Genomic DNA, 17,594 nt, shown 5'->3' with positions numbered 1-17,594 from the left:
TAATAAATTTTGTATGTGTTATAAAATTTAAAATCTAATTCTTATTATTTTCTTAATTTTGTGTTAATATAAATATATTTTTTATATTTTATAATAAAATTAAAAATTTATCTCTTAGATAAATAGTTTTATATTTACTTATAAAATAAGTAAGTTTATATTTATTTATAGTTTAATTTTTTCTATTTATATATTTTACACATTTACATATAAAATAAATTAATTTATATTTCTATATACTTTTTATTTATTTATGTATTTTTACATTTTTTCACATTTGTTTTTTTTTTTATTCATTTAGTGAAGGAATATATAAATTTAATCTTACCCATTTTTTAATTTTATATAAATATAACATATTATATTATACAACTAAAATAAATATATTTATACAATTTTATTTATATTTTCAATTGTTTATAATTAACATGTGAAACATATTTCTTTATACAAAACTATAAATAATTAAAAAAATGTTATTAAATATATATATATATATATATAAATATAATTATTTTTAGAAACTATTATATATATATAATAATTTTGTTTTGTAATAATAAAAATAAGTAAAAAAATATAAAAAATATTATATATATATATATATATATATATATATATATATATATATATATATAAACTAATAAAGTGAGAGAATATATAAATATATATAATTATAAAATAAAATTTATAAGTAGAAAGAATGTATAAATATATAAATTAATATGAAAAGAAAAATAATTTTTAAAAATAATTATATATATATATATATATATATAAAATAAAAAGTAAAAAAATGTATAAATATATAAATTAATATTAAAAAAAAATAATTTATAAAAAATATTATATATATATATATATATATATATATATATATATATATATTCGAATTTAGGAAAACTGACACACTTGCATTTAAAATATTTTATATTTTATGTATATAAATATTAAATTTCTTAAACATATAAACAAGAGAAAAAAAAAGAAAATAATATATAAATTTAAATTTTGTTTGTATATATTTTTATACTTATTTATATATTATGATGGTATATAAAATTGGATTTTAATAAATTGATGTGTATTAATAATTTTATTTCTTATAATAAAATTTTGATTTTATTTAAAAATTAAAACTTATTAATATATATATATATATATATATATATATATATATATATATATATATATATATAAATTTATGTATGGATAGAAATAAGAGAAAAATATATTTATTAATTTTGTTTTAATTATGTTATTATATATAAATAATAAAATATAATGAGTGCATGATCTATTAATTAATATAAAAAATATTTATAAACAAAAATTATATATTATATAAAAAAATATAAATTTTGTTGAAATTATTATTATATATTTATGGATAGGTAAAAATATTTGAAAAATAAATAAGTAAATAATATATATAATTTTTGTTTTAAATATTGTATTATGTTATTTTATATAATATTAAAGATATACAAGAAAATAAAAATACACTTTAAATATATATAAATAAATAAGGATATAACTTATATATTTTATGTGGATTTCAGATAAATAAAAATAAAGTAATTTTTAAATATATTTTATGTTAAATATATTTTATGTGTAACTTTTTTTTTCAGATAAATAAATAAAGTGATTTTTAAATATATTTTTTATTAAAAAAATATATATATTAGAAAGGAGAATATTAATTAAAATTATATATATATAAACAATTTAAATATATTTTTAAATTACATATATAAAAATATACTTATACTTATTTTAATAAATAATATATATATATATATATATATATATATATATATATATATATATCAAACAAACAAAATTATCTATCAATTGGATGGAGAATCCATCTTTAATCGATAGAAATTATATATATTATTTGATATAAAATTTATTATATTAATATATATATATATATATATATATATATATATATATAATTTTAAAAGAATATATATATATAAATAAATAAATAAATGAATTGATAGAAAATTTATTTATTTTGTCTTTCATTTATAAATTTATTATAATTATATATATATATATATATATATTATTATATATGAAATGTTATATATATAAATTTTTAAAACATAAAATATATATTTTCAAAAATTCAAAATAAAATTATAATTTATTTTAGAAAAAAAAAAATATTTATGTAAAATTAATAATATAATTTTATAAGTTATTCTAATTTTCTTTTAGTTTTATAATATATATTAATGATAAAATAAATATTAATTAAAAATATGAAGGATATATTTATAATTATAATAAAATTTTAAATGTTTAAAATATTATATTTTAATATAAAAAAATACATATATAAAAAATATAATATTTACTATATTTAAAAAAAAAAATTAATAATTATCAATAAAAAATATTTTTATATAAAGAATATATAAATAAATAAAAATATTATTTAGTTAAAGTTTAAACTAAAATTATTAGTTTTATAAAAAAAATATATACAAGTAAAAATTAACTATAAATATAATTTCATACATTTCAATTTTAAAATAAATAATGTATATATAAAAGATTAAATAAACAATATTATTTAAACACTATAATAAAATTAAATTTTTTTAATAAAAGGTATAGTTATATTTTTTTAATTTGATGCAAAATTTAAATATGACATAATAAAATAAAATAAAATATATTTTTTTAATAATATTAAAAATTGTTATGAATAAAATAATATATTGTAATATAAATAATGAATAAAAAAATACAATATTTTATGTATTTAAAAAATCAAACTAAAATTAAAATTTATTATAAAAAATCAATATTTAAAATTAATAATCAATAATATAAATTAAAGTAATAGTTTTATATAAAAAAAAAATAAGTAAATAAAATATAAAATTTTATTTATTAAAAAATTAAAATTAAAATTATATTTTTTTAAACAATTTTTTTATGTAGATATTAATCATAAATATATTTTAATAAATTTAAGTTTGGATATAAGTTTTGATATAGAAATAAAATGAAATTGAGAAAAAAATAAAAAGATATTTATAAAACATTTTTTTCTCTTAATTTTTTTATTTAAAATTTTTTATTTAAAATTTTTTATTATTAAAATTTTAAAATATTTTAATATAATTAAATTAAAAAATATATAAAACTTTAAAAATTATTAAATGATATATATATATATATATATATATATATATATATATATATATATATATATATTAATATACTTAGATATAATTTTTTATATATTTTTAAATTATATTATATATATATATATATATTAAATTTATAATGTTTTTATAATTTAAAAAAAAATATATATATATATATAATAAACATAAATATAAAAATAATTAATTATTTCTCTTATTTTTCATTTACTTATTTTCTACTTACTTAGTTAATTTAAAATTTAAAATATTTAATAATCTTATTACATTATTATAGTAAGTGTAATATGGGAGTTCCCATAACGCTTAAGTTTGTATTCCAACATAAACAGCTACAGCGCCCATAACAATATATTCCAATCTATTAACTGATTGAAAGAAGAAGCAAATTAAATCAGCTTTCTCTATCTAATTTCATCACTTTTTTACGCTTACTTTCGATCAGGGTTCTTGTATTTATGTCTTCTTTTTCATTTCTGATTACGAAACTGTTTTTCGCAATGTCCGCATCAACAACATATATGTATATACGATCCATTTTAGATTTCTGTATGAACATCAGAACATGATTAACGCTCCATGTTTTGTTTAATCAGTTTGTTTTGATTGGTATCGAGCTGATCCGGCGCCTTTGTGCAGTTTTTGTATTTTATCTTGTTTGGTGTCTGGAATATATATAGATTACCTGCAAGCACTTGTTCTAAACTTCATTGGCATTTCATTATTGACCTTATAGTATGTTCTAAACAGGATTTCATTTGATTATTTCATGTTTCCATCAACTATATATAACAATCTCAGTATGGCAGGTTTAGCAGTAGAAGGTTCACAATTTGATCCACGTCAATATGATGCAAAGATGAATATGATTTGTTAGTCATTTTCATTATTCTTTGTTTTGGTGAAAACATGAAATATTTTTTTTTTTATCAATTTGAATGATGCAGGACAACAACTGATGGACCATATTTTTTTTCATCATATGATGAGGTTTATGACAGTTTTGATTCAATGGGATTGCAAGAAAATCTCCTGAGGTGTATCTATGCATATGGTAATTTACATTCTTCTGAGCTTCAAAAGAAAATTATTGGTTTTATTTTTAACATAATTACCCATTTGAAAACACTTTCTTGATTTGAGTTTGGACAAAAAAAATTATCAATATGTTTAATTAAGTTTGTAAAAAATTGAAAGAAAGTAATATTATTTAGATGTTAAGTTGAAAGCACATTTAGTATAATAAAAATTATTGAAAACATACAAGATGTTGAATCTAAGTAAAATTGCACAAATTGCAAGGAAGATGGAAGAGATAATTCAACAAATTAATGTCCAGAATATTATCTCATCTAATTTAACATCAGAGGAAATTTATCTATGTTTTCTAATCCAAACTCTGCTCCAGCTTCAGAAATTGTTTAAATTCATATTGGCATAGTTTGATGTGAGTTATTTGAAATGAATTCGAAATAATCTACTATATAACCTACCATCACATTACATTGTTCAAATCATCAACCAATTCCCTTTACTTTTTCTTCATAACATTTTTAAAATATTAAGATTATTTTACCGAAATAACCTACTTTTTACACCAAATAAGGCCTAATAGAGTTTTTGCATGTATGTGAGAAGTGGTGTTTAATATATTATTCTAATTCCTTTTAGGTTTTGTGAAGCCATCTGCAATTCAACAAAGATGAATTGTTCCATTCATTAAGGGGCTTGATGTAATTCAACAGGCTCAATCAGGAACAGGTAAAACAACAACTTTTTGCTCTGGAATATTGCAACAACTTGATTATGGTTTAGTGCAGAGCCAGGCATTGGTTTTGGCACGACACGCGAACTAGCCCCATATTGAGAAGGTTATGAGAGCACTTGGTGACTATGTTGGTGTGAAAGTTCATGCTTGTGTTGGTGGGGATCAAAGAATTCTACCGAGTCGTTTTTATGTTGTTGGAACTCCTGGTCGTGTTTTTGATATGTTAAGGAGAGGATCACTTCAAGAGGTTTCAAGGACCAGGTATGTATTTTTTTTTGTTCTTGAAATAATTTGATTTTTTGGAAATAAAAAGAGTGTTAAAGAGAAATTTAGATTTAAAAAATTATTGAGTTAAATGATCAAGTAATCTTTACAACAAAGGTAATTTAATTTTTAGTTTTAATGATTTGATCATTAAAATAAAATAATTAATGATGGAAAATGTGTTATTGCATAGACTAAATATCTTCATCAATCATTTTTATAGTTAAATTATTCAAATCAATCATAATATTAGATTATATTTATTCTATTTTTTATAATATTTATCAATCATTTACCTTTGACAAATAGTTTTTATTTTCTAAATAATTCAGATTATTTCAAAAAAACATGTCAAACAAGAATAACTGAAAATCAATGTAATTTCTATTTCTTTATTAATATTTTTTTTTTATTGATAACCATTATCATCACTTTTAAAAATGGTTAAAGTAAAATGTGAAAATATTTTTTTTTATTTGATATAAAAAAATGTAATTAAATTACATAAATTTTTTAAATGAAAAGCCCGATGAAAAAAAGTTTTTTTAATAAACGTTTTGATGAAGCTAAAAAAAAATCTAACTGTAGTAAATATTATTGGTTTAGATTTTTGAAAAAAAAAAAAAATTGTTGTAGCAAATAATTAGAAGTGTATATTTATATCAAACTAATCCCTTTTCCTAAATGACCTAGAAGGCTAGAACTTCATGTTGATTTTTTTTTCTAAATCAAATCCCTACTTTATTATTTATAAAATTTAAATATTAAATACAATTTTTAATTATTTAAAATAATTTAACCCATTAGTCCCAAATAATCCTTTTCATCTTTTTTTTTCTTTCCAAATAACCCCACATCAAACAAGCTCAATTTTTAACAACTTATATCTTATATTAAACAAGGCCATATAGTTCTAAGATGATCAACATCCTTAAAATGTTAATCTTCAATCATGTCAGATCTATGACATATTCCAATTGCTTCCAATAAAATTTCAAGTTTGTCTATTCTCCGCCACAATGCCACCCGAAGCTCTCGAGACCACGAGAAAAATCATGAACAAGCCAGTTAGGATCTTAGTAAAACGAGACGAACTTACCCTCGAGGGTATCAAACACTTCTATGTAAACATCGATAAAGAAAACTGAAAACTCGTTACACTATGTGATCTCTACGAAACATTAGCCATTACCCAAAGTGTCATCTTTGTTAACAGTTGACACTAGACGTAAAGTTGACTGGCTAACTAACAAAATGAGAATTCGAGATCACACGGTTTCGGCCACTCATGGCGACATGGACCAGAATACTAGGGACATAATCATGCGCGAATTTCGTTCAGGATCGTCGAGAGTTTTAATCACAACCGATCTTTTGGCACGTGGTATTGATGTTCAACAAGTTTCGCTTGTTATAAACTTGACTTGCCAACACAACCAGAGAATTATCTTCATCGTATTGGACGAAGTGGTCGGATTGGAAGGAAAGGTGTTGCTATTACCTTTTTGACTAAAGATGATGAACGAATATTATCGGATATTCAAAGGTTTGATCAACTGTTAAGTATATATATCTGATTGTTTGATGCAAGTTTTGCAGAAGGAAAAGAATCAATATACTTTGTTTTGGATTTTGACATTTTGATTTGAATTAATGATTTATAACTTGTATATCAATTTTGATAATCTTGATTATATTTTATGTTTTTGTGTGTAGTAATTTTAATTACTGTTAGATTGGACTTAACTAGTTTGAGTGAATCCAAATCGTAATTTTTAATTTTTTAAACACGATTATTGTTACCCTATGTTTCATATGTGATTATATTATTTTGAATTAAAATATTGTGTTTATTTTAAAGAAGGTCTCTTATTACTTCAAATAAATTACACATTATCTAATTTTATTATATATTTACATCTTTAATGTATTTTTTTATTTAAAATAACTTCAAGTAATCTAATTTTTAATAGACTATGTCAAAGACTATTTGAAAGAAAAAAAAACTTGGTTATTGATCAAATAACCCTAAATCAACCTCCTTAAAGTTCATTTCCAATTATGTGAGATATATGACATATTCTAGTTGTTTCTATCAAAAATTCAAGTATGGCTATTCTTAGCTACAATGCCACCCAAAGCTCTTGAGATCACGCGAAAATTCATGAACAAAAACCGGCACTCAGGGTATCAAGCAGTTTTCCGTCACCATCGATTAGGAAGACAGGAAGAATGAGAGCTCGAGAAACTCTGATTTCTACGAAACCCTAGCCATTACACAAAGTGTCATCTTTGTAAATGCTGGGAGTTGGTGATTATTTCCAATTCAATCCAATGAACCAAACAAACATCCATCAATGAAAGAAAGAAATCTAATTTATGATGCAAAATAAACAATTAAATTTCATAGAATACTACTTAATTTGTGTGTGTGTGTGTGTGAAATAAAAGCAATATGTAACAAGAAACTACTTATGTAAGAGTTCATTAAATTTGAGAGAAGTAAAGCCCAACTACTTTCAACCAAAAACAGTCAATTTCAACAACTTAAAAAGCATAAACCCACCACAAGTCCCAACAAGTTCTCCTTCTCTCATACTTTAACAATGGAGGAATTCAGATCCAATTCTTGTAAGGATGAAGAATTAATGCAGATGGGAATTAGCTACACTAATGGAAGATCTTCAAAAGGAATGCATGATCTAAGAAGTTACAGCACTCCACATGCATCTTTGCCATCATTCAAATTGGGAAAAGAATTGAAGATAAAGGAGATCAAGACTCGGTACTATAATAATAATGGGTCAGTTTCTTCATCATCATCAAAGATTTGGGGATTGAGTGATCCAGAATTACAAAGGAAAAAAAGGGTTGCTAGCTACAAAGCTTATGCTTTAGAAGGTAAGATGAAAAACTCCCTTAGGAAGAGTTTCAAATGGATCAAAAACACTTGCATTCATTTGGTTCATGGATCATGGTAGTAATTAAATGTCTTGGTTGGTTTATAATCTTCTTCTCTTTTTTCATTTCTAATTTCTTTCTTCAAACAATTAACTCATTGAACAATAACTTGTATATGAATGAAATGCGAACACCAAACTTCGGGGATTTATGAGAACAGGCAATCTAAGCTAGCTTTTTAAGACAATTGAGTAGTTTAATTGTTTCCATTATTGAAAAAAAAAATATATAGTTGTTTAGGTTTGGGTATACAGCTAAATTGTACTAAATTTATGGGTATAATTTATATATTGCTTATATTTCAAGGGTTTAAATAGTAAAACTTTGGATAAAACTTAAAAGGGCTTAATTGTTCCCTTATTTTTTGTCAAATTTATTTCTGGCCTTAAACTTGTTAAACTATTCAAATCAGTCTTCCTAGTCACATTCATGCGAGATTGGTACCTCAAATTGTGCCATATCTCAGTCCCACCCTGGAAAAGTTGTTTACAAAAAATTTAAAATAAAAACTGTCATTTTGATTGTTTTTTCACGGCGTTAATCCTCATAAACGAGTTGGATTGATACGATCCTCCACTCTGAAAGAGTTTTAAAGGACGTAGCTAATAAACTAAATTCGAAAAAAAAAATCTTCCAAAAGAAACCAAAATTTAATGTTTTGCGGCAACAAAAAAGAAGAAAAAAAAACTAAAATTGACAACTTTTATTGAGTAATAAGGTGAATGTAAAAACTTTTACAACTCTAAAAAAAAGTTTATAATTATCTAGTTTTCAAGAAAATAAATAAAAAAATCTAAAACTAGATAAAGAAAGTTGCAACTTAAAAGAAAATCCAACAAGAATAAAACATCATTAATGAATGAGATTTGAACTCGATTTTAAAACCTAATCTTAGCTCCCTTTAATTCATCTTTTTGGCTTTACATAAATTTTCTTCAAATATGTTATTCTTGATAACATTCTTCCATCCCTCTTAGCAAATATCAAAAGCATATTAAAAGTTGGAGCAACAAAAACCCAACAAAGTTAATGTATATAACGACATCAATTTTTTTAGGATTATTTTCAAATAATCCACTGTCCAACAATCAATCACATCATTCGTTCAAATAACTTCAAATTTTCATAACCACTTCCTCAAATGAAATTATTTGAAAATAATCACCTGATTATTCAAAAACTCCTAGATCAAACAAGTCTAAGATATCACTAAAAGAACATCAATCTCGTGGGCTAGGCTAGCTAAACATGATTAACCCGAAACAAGAAGAAGGGAGATACATTGTAAATTAGCTTCTCCATTGACATTATATGTGTAACACTTGATATTTTTTCTTTAGCATATACAACATTTCAATATATATTTAATGATTCTGGGGATTCTTTTCTCTCAACTCCAAAAAAAAAAAAATCAACCATGGAAAAATCCTAAACAAATGGAGAGTAGAGAATGATGATATTTAGGCAAGAATTAATGTTGAGGGGACATACCTATTAATGAATACTTCTTTGTTAACCTCCCTTTCAACTGCCTGATTTTCGCATCAACCCTAGCCGATAACCCAATCTTCGTTTCCTGTCTGGCTTTCGACCTTTCTCTATTCCACATTCTCCTGTCCTCAATATCCTTCTTATAATGCTTAATCTCTTGAATCACGTGATGATCCAACGGTCTGAATGTTCTCTGGAAAGATATATGAGCCATGTATGGAATATTACACAGGATCGTGATCAAGAGTGTAGCCAACCAGAATTTTGGGGAAGGGGCCAGAGCTCCCACTAGTAGTTTATACCCGTTTAAACTACGATCGGGTGGCAATAAACCGTAGAGGATAAGGAATATATACCAAGAGAAGACACTTCCCCATATTATGAAATGTTGTATCCATGTGAAGTGGCTCATAGTGAGCGCAATCTGGAGGTTTACACCCCAGATTATGCATGTGAACATGGATGTACCCATTGTTGCCATGTCAGCTGTGTGGCCGTCGGTTCGGAATGCTTGATGGTGGAAGATGAAGATGCTGACGTAGAAGATTATTAGTGATGTGTATAGACCATTCCCCATCCATCCAAATATTCTGTACCAGTCAAAGAACAAGTTGTTTGGTCCTTGCTGATAGAGTGCTGGGAACTGCCAAACCGATTATCATCATTAGGAACAACTCAAATTAACTGGATCTGAAACTGAATCTATGCCTAACTAAGTTATGTTTCCATATGTCCAGATCCAGAAAGTACTCAAGATTTTATTTATTTGTTAAATATGGGATTATTACCTGTAAGCAGACATCGGAAGAAACATCTTGCTCAAATACACCAAGTGAAATCACTGGTAAGGAAGTAAGCACGACATTGAAGAGAAGCATATACCAATCGTCGTAAACAGTTTCACCAGAGAAGCCAGCAAGTGCCTCAAAGTAGAATAGTGTAAGGCCAAAAGCTATGTTCTTGTAGAAGAAATAACATATCTGAAATCAATGAGCCACATCAGATCAGAATCAGCTCAATTAAGTTATCCCCACAAAATATATATATCATTAGCAAATAACCATTTTCTGGATGCAATTTTTACCATCTGAGCAACTCTCTTATAGCACCAATGTCCATGGACGACTAGAAGTCTTTCTAAGAACCGAAATTGCGCAATAGCGAAGTCACTAGCCATCACAGCCTGTAGAAAATGTAAAAAAATTTAAGTGGGACAAGAGATCATTAAAACCAACAAACTTGATTCAATTAAATGGAATAAGATACAAAAATTACAACACAAACTAATATGAATTACGAAACCATACAGATAATATTCGGGACACGTAAAAACTTTATCTCTTTTTAGAAAAGAAATTTAACCGGGAAAAAAATAATATTACTAATTTAATTGCATTAGATACAAGCTTAACCTGCATTCCCTCTACGCCACTGATGCCAACACCAATGTCTGCTTCTTGGATCATTCCAACGTCATTTGCACCATCACCAATTGCTAAAGTTGTTTTTCCCGTTCCTTCTTTAACTAATCTAGTGACCTGTTTAACAAATAATGTAAAAAAAAAAAGCTACTGGAACAAGAAAATAAGAGAAATGTTGAAAATATTATTATTACCAGGGCCTTCTGTCTAGGAGAAACACGACAACATATGACAGATGCACATCCAACCGCTAAACTTAGAAATTGATACTTCATATCATCCTCTAAAGCATATACCAAAGTTTTCCCATCAATAATTAGAGCAAATGCAGCATGCGGATCCTTCTCAAGAGTTATCATTTTCGAGGAATCTGTGATTTGCTGCATAATGTCCTCCTTGATAGCCTGTTCATTTGCTAAAAGGTTCAAAATGATGATCCAAAGTAAATGAAGTCCGGAAAATACCCAAGAGCATGTTACCTCCTTCTGTTCTTGTTCTGAGCCTTCTGCATTTGTTGCTGATATACAGATTTGCTTCATCCCCTGTCGAAGAAGACTGCAAGAAAACCTGCATCAACAGAAAGAGCCATTGTAATTTCGGGAAAGTAATTAAACAGTTTAGTGAATCTACTCCAAGTTATACAGACCCTATATTGATTGCAGTTTCCATCTTGTCACCTGTGAGAACCCAGATCTTAAGTCCAGCTTGAGCAAGTTTATCTATGCATTGAGGAACCTAAAGAGAGGAGATACAGTAAATTAACTAAATCTAATGAAAAACAAATTGGATAGAAGTTCATTTCGTATCTGAACTCGCATAAGAGGCTCGTTTTGCTTCCTTTACTTTTAAAAATGATTCAAATTATAAAAGAGGTATTTTTGAAAGTTCAGAAAGCAAACCGAGTTTTGGAGCTTTTTTTCCAAGTATTTGATGCAAGAAATAATTAAATAAATACCCCTTTCTGTAGTTTGTCTTCTACAGCAGTGGCACCAACAAGGATTAAATCCTTTTCCATCATTTCTGAAACTTTTTCTAGCCTTGCCTCTCTATCATTCCCAATAGCAGTCTTTGCCTTGAGAAACTCTTCATTCCATGAAGAGAATTCTTCCTCTTCAAGTTTCCTAAAAGAAAGTGCCAAAGTACGCAGTCCAGCATCTCCATATTCATTTAGATGCTTAGTGGTAACTCCCTCAAGCTCTCTTCCATCTTTTGCTAACCGATCAAATATGATGCTGATAAAAGCAAATAAGAGTCATATATTCCAATCACAAACATGCATAAAAAGTAATAGAGGTGCATTTGAAGAGACAAGGGAAACATGAATAGCCTAAGACTACATTTGATTTGGTTACTATCATGAGTGACCAAAGTCTAGAGATACATGGGAAGAAGACTAACTACTAGGGGTAGAGGATCAAACCCTAGCAGTGGTAGTAACAGAACTCAAGGCCATTTGGCATGTAGGATAACATAAAGATTCATTTCTTGTTAATTGTTATTTTTAACCCACTAAGGTAGCTCACGTGGCAAGAGTGGTTCCTAAGAGACCAAATATCACGAGTTCGATTCTCACTTAGAAGTCTTAAGTTGAAGTGAGTGTCATGATAGCATACTATATTAAAAAAAAAAAATTAGTTAGCTGACAGTAGGTTGTTACGCCAGGTTTTGTATAAGAGGATAGGACTCCAATTCATAGGTATGATTGGGATGATGTAATCTCTATCTTCTAGACCTATAGTCGATCTAAGTCTCTCCTTTGTTTCTATGTCTCATCTCAGTTCAATATTATTACAATTACTCAGAATAAAATTCAAATCCTATGTTTGGAATCACAAGAATTTGAATTCCAAATTTCACCATACTCTGAAACAAACTGTGGAATTCCACCTCAAACCAAACATAGCCTAAAGGTTTGTGTCATGTTTTATAAGGCATGTTGACAACTTAATGACTGTATTCCATAAGGCCCATTAAGATATTATAGAGTATATATTAGGGTTATAATCATTTATGAAATGAAAAGCAAAGACTGTAAAAATTATAATATTGAGATAACAAGGAGATGATGAGAAATTAGAGAAATGAGGTGAGACCTAGAAGCAAGGGGACAGCCTTACCTCTAATTTTGCATCATCTTTTTGTTATTTCAATATCATAAATGGCCTTACCTCTAATTTTGCATCATCTGTTTGTTATCTCAATATCATAAATATTAGTCTATATGTTTTTCAGTTCATTTATTTCATAATGATTCTAACCCTATTATCATAAATATTAGACTATATGCTTTTCATCTCATTTATTTCATAATGATTCTAACCCTATTATCATAAATATTAGACTATATGCTTTTCAGCTCATTTATTTCATAATGATTCTAACCATATAATATATATTTTATAATTTCATAATGATTCTATCCCTAATCTTTACCACTAATATATACTATATCTATAATATCTTAATGGGCCTTATAAAATACTGTCATTAAATAGCCCATAGGCCTTATAAAATATAAATAACACATGCCAGTTTGTGTAACCTTAGTTAGATACTATTATAAATAGAGGAAGTATCTAGGGTATTTCTTGTCAGATTATGTATGTTGAAAGACAAGGAAATTACTTTCTCATCTCCTTCTATAAATCCTAGTTTATTGTATAAACCTTAGAGGTACGTGTTACAATTTGTTAAGAGATTATGCATAAATTATAAATCCAAGAGTACGGTTTGGTTCCATTTTTTCTATACATGTAATTGAGGAAGTGAAGATGTTTAATCAGTCAAACCTGTCCGCTCCTTTGCAGAAGAGATAAATCTGACCATCCTCACCCCGGATCATAACTGACATTCTCTTCCTCTTGCTGGTGAAGTCTAATAGTCCAAGAATTTTGAACTCCCTGCAAAACATTTAAAGATAAGTAGGAGCTAGAAACATGAAATGATATTCAATAACCAAATAAAGTATTGTTCTTAACCTTTCAACTGGATTATCATATGAAGGGTATCTTTCTCGAACATAAACGCTTGACTGTGTTCTCCTGCAGAACTCAAACCCAAATTCTCGTGCAGCAACTAGAAATGCTGATTCATCAGGAGACTCAGCTTCGTAGGTAACCTCACCAGTTTCCTCATTCACCTCCGGAATAGCAGTATGACAAACAGAGAGTATCCTGAAAAACAAAAGAAGTTGTTCGGACTTGGGTTCTTTCATCCAATTCCCATTCAACAGACGGCTATCCTCAAAGCTAAACCCCTTTATGACACGTCTATGATCTTCTCCGGAAGTGATGATAGTTTCAAGCTCAATCTCGTCAATAACATTTTTGTTTATATCAGAATCGTCCTCGTCTTCAAGGTCTGTAGCCATCTGTTGTGCTGCAGCAAATTCAACCTCACTTGCTCGTGTGCCATATGGGCATCCAGCGATTGAACATTTGAGAAAATCCATTTGGTTGCACGTTAAGGTGCCAGTTTTATCAGAAAGAATGGTATCCACCTGGCCCAACTCCTCATTCAAATTCGATGTTCGTGCTTGGGCAGGCGTTCCAGTATCTTCATCAAACATGTGGATGTCTTGGTTCATGAAGAATGCTTGCAGGACCTTTACAACTTCTATTGAAACATAGAGTGATATAGGGATTAAGTATCCGTAGAGGATAAGGGCAGTTACCAAATGATAAAAGCCAGACAAGGCTGGTCGAGTTGGATCATAAAATTTTGAATCATCATAGGGTCTCAAATACCAGAAGTTAGGCATTTCATAGCCAGTCTTTGCTCCAAACCCTATTGAGCTGATCAACGAGATTAAAAGAAGAAGGCTAAACAGAATATAAATGATTCTGTCCATCTGTCTTTCAATCCTACTCCTTTTGGATGGAGATTTGGTTGCATTTTGCATGACCTTGCTATCGTGTCCAGTGAATATCACGACACCATAAATGTAAGCCGTGTTTCGAAGCTTTGAATCCCTAAGGAGAATCTGGCCAGGATCGAGAGGATAAACCTCGTGATCATACTCAAAATTTCCCATAAAAGTGTAGAGATTGGGATTGGGATCCTCACACTTGATTCTTCCAGTAAATTTCTTAAACGACGAGTCGTCATCCAATGGTAAGGTTACCTCCAAAGCTCTTTTCACTTTTAGGTTAGTTTCTCCATCCAAATTCATTGTTTCAACATAACAAATACCATCCTCATAGCTCGACGACAGCAGAAGTAGATCTGCAGGAAAGAACTTATCCTTTTCTACCTTCACCACATCTCCCACGAAAAGTTTCATCCACGGTTTCTGACCAAATTCCCCGTCACCTTTATGGAAATTAGCTTTACGCGTGTTTACCTTCATATCCTGAATAAACCTTCGCGAATCCTCAAGAGCTTCCTTTGCCATACTAAGGCCAATAACAAAAGCCAAAGGAGCAATCATACTAACAGCAGAAAAGGGAGCAATATCTGTTAGGGATAGAGCAGCAGTCAAGAGGAAATACACATTGGCAACACGTCGAAACTGTTCAAACAAGGCCTTGGGAACGAAATTGAAGAAATTATACTTGGTGGTTGATATATAATTTGTACAATATTTAACAGCATTTCTTTTATCTTGTGGTTTCGGTTGATTACAATGAACAATTCTCGAGAATCCAGGTCCATTGAATTGAGTAGGAGCATCTCCTTGATCAGCAGGAGGACGAATACATCCAAATGTATATAGATGACTTCTTCTAATCTTCGCTCGTATCCTACCTTTTGTCATTGTCAGTTATCACCTCCTCCAAACTCCAAATCTTCTCAATAATAAATAATTCAACAATAAGCTTTTCCTCATATCATACTCTAGAGGAATTTCAAACCTATAACATTCTTATTCTTCTTCTTCTTCTTCGTTAACATGAAAATTTCAATACATATCACGCTTCCTGAGGAAAAAGGATTCCAAACAAACATATATTATAATAATTTCTTCCTTCCTAATTCCTAAATGCATGCAAAACACGAATACTCGACGATCGACGAACAATGCGGGAAAATGAATCGTAACCGTAAGCGTAGATCGTAAAGCGTAAAGTGTAAGCGATACTTACATGGAAATTCTGGTCCGGTGATAAGTTGGAAACAGAGATCGTGGTGGCGAGCTAGGAAGGAGAGATTAGAGAGAGAATCAAGAGAGAGAGAGAGGGGAAAGAGCTTCTCTTCTTCTTCTTCTTCTCTTGATCTCCGTCAAAAGTCTGAGGAAGCAATGCCAGGATTTCACGGGGGGATCTCTCTCTTTCTCTTTCTCTCTCTCCATTGTTAGGCTTATAATTTTGCTATTTCCTTTAACTAAAAATGTATCTGAAACTATAAATGTACACTTCACCGCCATTTCTTTCTTTTTCTCTCTTTCGCCATACTGACTGTGACCTGGGCCTTTCTCTTTACAATTTGTGGGCCCATATGACATCTTGCCATCACATGTCATCAAGTTTTTTTATAAAAAAAATTCCTTAAATTAGGGTTGTATTTTTCTTCAATTTCACGTTTTGCCGGATCGAATTTCTCGTGGATGTTTATAATTTAAATAATATTTTCAGTTTTTGTTGGGTCGTTTGCTGCTCATGCATACAGATTGTTCTGAAGGTCTTTTCTCGATTGTCAATTATCATTTTGTCGAACTTTTTTCGGCACGGGTTGTTTACCAACCCACGGACAATGACAATTTTCGTTCTTGCCCAAAATATTTGGTAGAGATTCTTCTGATACCGCTAAATTGTTTTGTTCTACTTTTTCATTCATCCTTATGGAATCGAGTTCGTCTTTTTTGGAATGACGTTAAAAACTGTAAGATTGTTGGATCATCTCCGTTTAATTTTATTTTTTTTGCAAATTTAATATATTAAACGATTGTTTAGACGTTATATTGTATTATTTATAAATTAATTTTGCGTATGTAACTCTTCTTTGAATTAATGAAAAATAATATCTCTTAAGAAAAACATAACATGTTTATTTGTTATTGACCTGAACTGACCCGATTGATCTTAACTCGAACTCAACCCGATTAATTAATATCATATTTCTCTATTTCAGATTAAAATAACATCAATACAAAATAAAAATGAAGTTAAATTACAAATATGCGTATAGAAACTCTATAAAAAATGAGTGATGAGTAGTAAAGGACGAAAACAACTTACAAAAGAAAATTATAAATGGTTTGACGGATCTACTTTGGGCCGACCCAATTTTATCTGTTTATTAATCATGTTAAACAAGTCGACATATTTTAACCAGATCCAAAATTACATGACCCTAACCTGATATTTTTGTGTTTAGTTCGAGTCATGTTTCGTGTTGGCTTAGAAATTATCGGTCTGTTCACTTTTATCAATCGCATCACTCAATTAATTAATTAAAATTTTAAAAATAATTATATATTAATATATTTTAAATATGAGAAGTAATTTACCTTCTCAAAAATATATATATAAAAAAAGACAATAGTTTTTAAATATATCA

The 17,594-nt window shown here is 27.9% G+C and overlaps 2 protein-coding genes and 1 pseudogene across 2 annotated transcripts; 2 read left to right on the top strand and 1 right to left on the bottom strand.

Moving 5' to 3' along the window:
• Positions 1 to 5,065: 5,065 nt before the first annotated feature.
• Positions 5,066 to 6,800, top strand: LOC124946207 (annotated as a pseudogene).
• Positions 6,801 to 7,829: 1,029 nt separating this feature from the next.
• On the top strand, positions 7,830 to 8,204 carry LOC124946206. Its single transcript, XM_047486778.1, has one exon. The coding sequence runs from the start codon at positions 7,830 to 7,832 to the stop codon at positions 8,202 to 8,204; it is 375 nt and encodes a 124-aa protein (XP_047342734.1).
• A 1,218-nt stretch (positions 8,205 to 9,422) lies between these two features.
• LOC124910761 (probable phospholipid-transporting ATPase 4) lies at positions 9,423 to 16,365 on the bottom strand. Its single transcript, XM_047451438.1, has 11 exons — positions 16,181 to 16,365; positions 14,075 to 16,015; positions 13,886 to 13,996; positions 12,052 to 12,328; positions 11,743 to 11,831; positions 11,576 to 11,663; positions 11,291 to 11,500; positions 11,088 to 11,213; positions 10,760 to 10,858; positions 10,464 to 10,655; positions 9,423 to 10,318 (listed from the first exon to the last, which is right to left on the bottom strand). The coding sequence occupies exons 2-11, from the start codon at positions 15,850 to 15,852 to the stop codon at positions 9,656 to 9,658; spliced, it is 3,633 nt and encodes a 1,210-aa protein (XP_047307394.1). The 5' UTR covers positions 15,853 to 16,015; positions 16,181 to 16,365; the 3' UTR covers positions 9,423 to 9,655.
• Positions 16,366 to 17,594: the final 1,229 nt, after the last annotated feature.

Source organism: Impatiens glandulifera, chromosome 7, assembly GCF_907164915.1.
Source record: "Impatiens glandulifera chromosome 7, dImpGla2.1, whole genome shotgun sequence".
NCBI lineage: Eukaryota > Viridiplantae > Streptophyta > Magnoliopsida > Ericales > Balsaminaceae > Impatiens > Impatiens glandulifera.
Note: the sequence above shows the minus strand (reverse complement) of the source record. Positions and strands in the feature narration are given on the sequence as shown.

Bases quoted from the DNA above. Each gene is read 5' to 3' on its own strand.
- LOC124946206 (XM_047486778.1), top strand. From the start codon at position 7,830: ATGGAGGAATTCAGATCCAATTCTTGTAAGGATGAAGAATTAATGCAG.
- LOC124910761 (XM_047451438.1), bottom strand. From the start codon at position 15,852: ATGACAAAAGGTAGGATACGAGCGAAGATTAGAAGAAGTCATCTATAT. The intron at 11,832-12,051 runs GTATTTATTTAA...TCCTCTCTTTAG, and splicing joins AAGACAAACTACAGAAAGGG to GTTCCTCAATGCATAGATAA. The intron at 11,214-11,290 runs GTAATAATAATA...TTTGTTAAACAG, and splicing joins CTCCTAGACAGAAGGCCCTG to GTCACTAGATTAGTTAAAGA.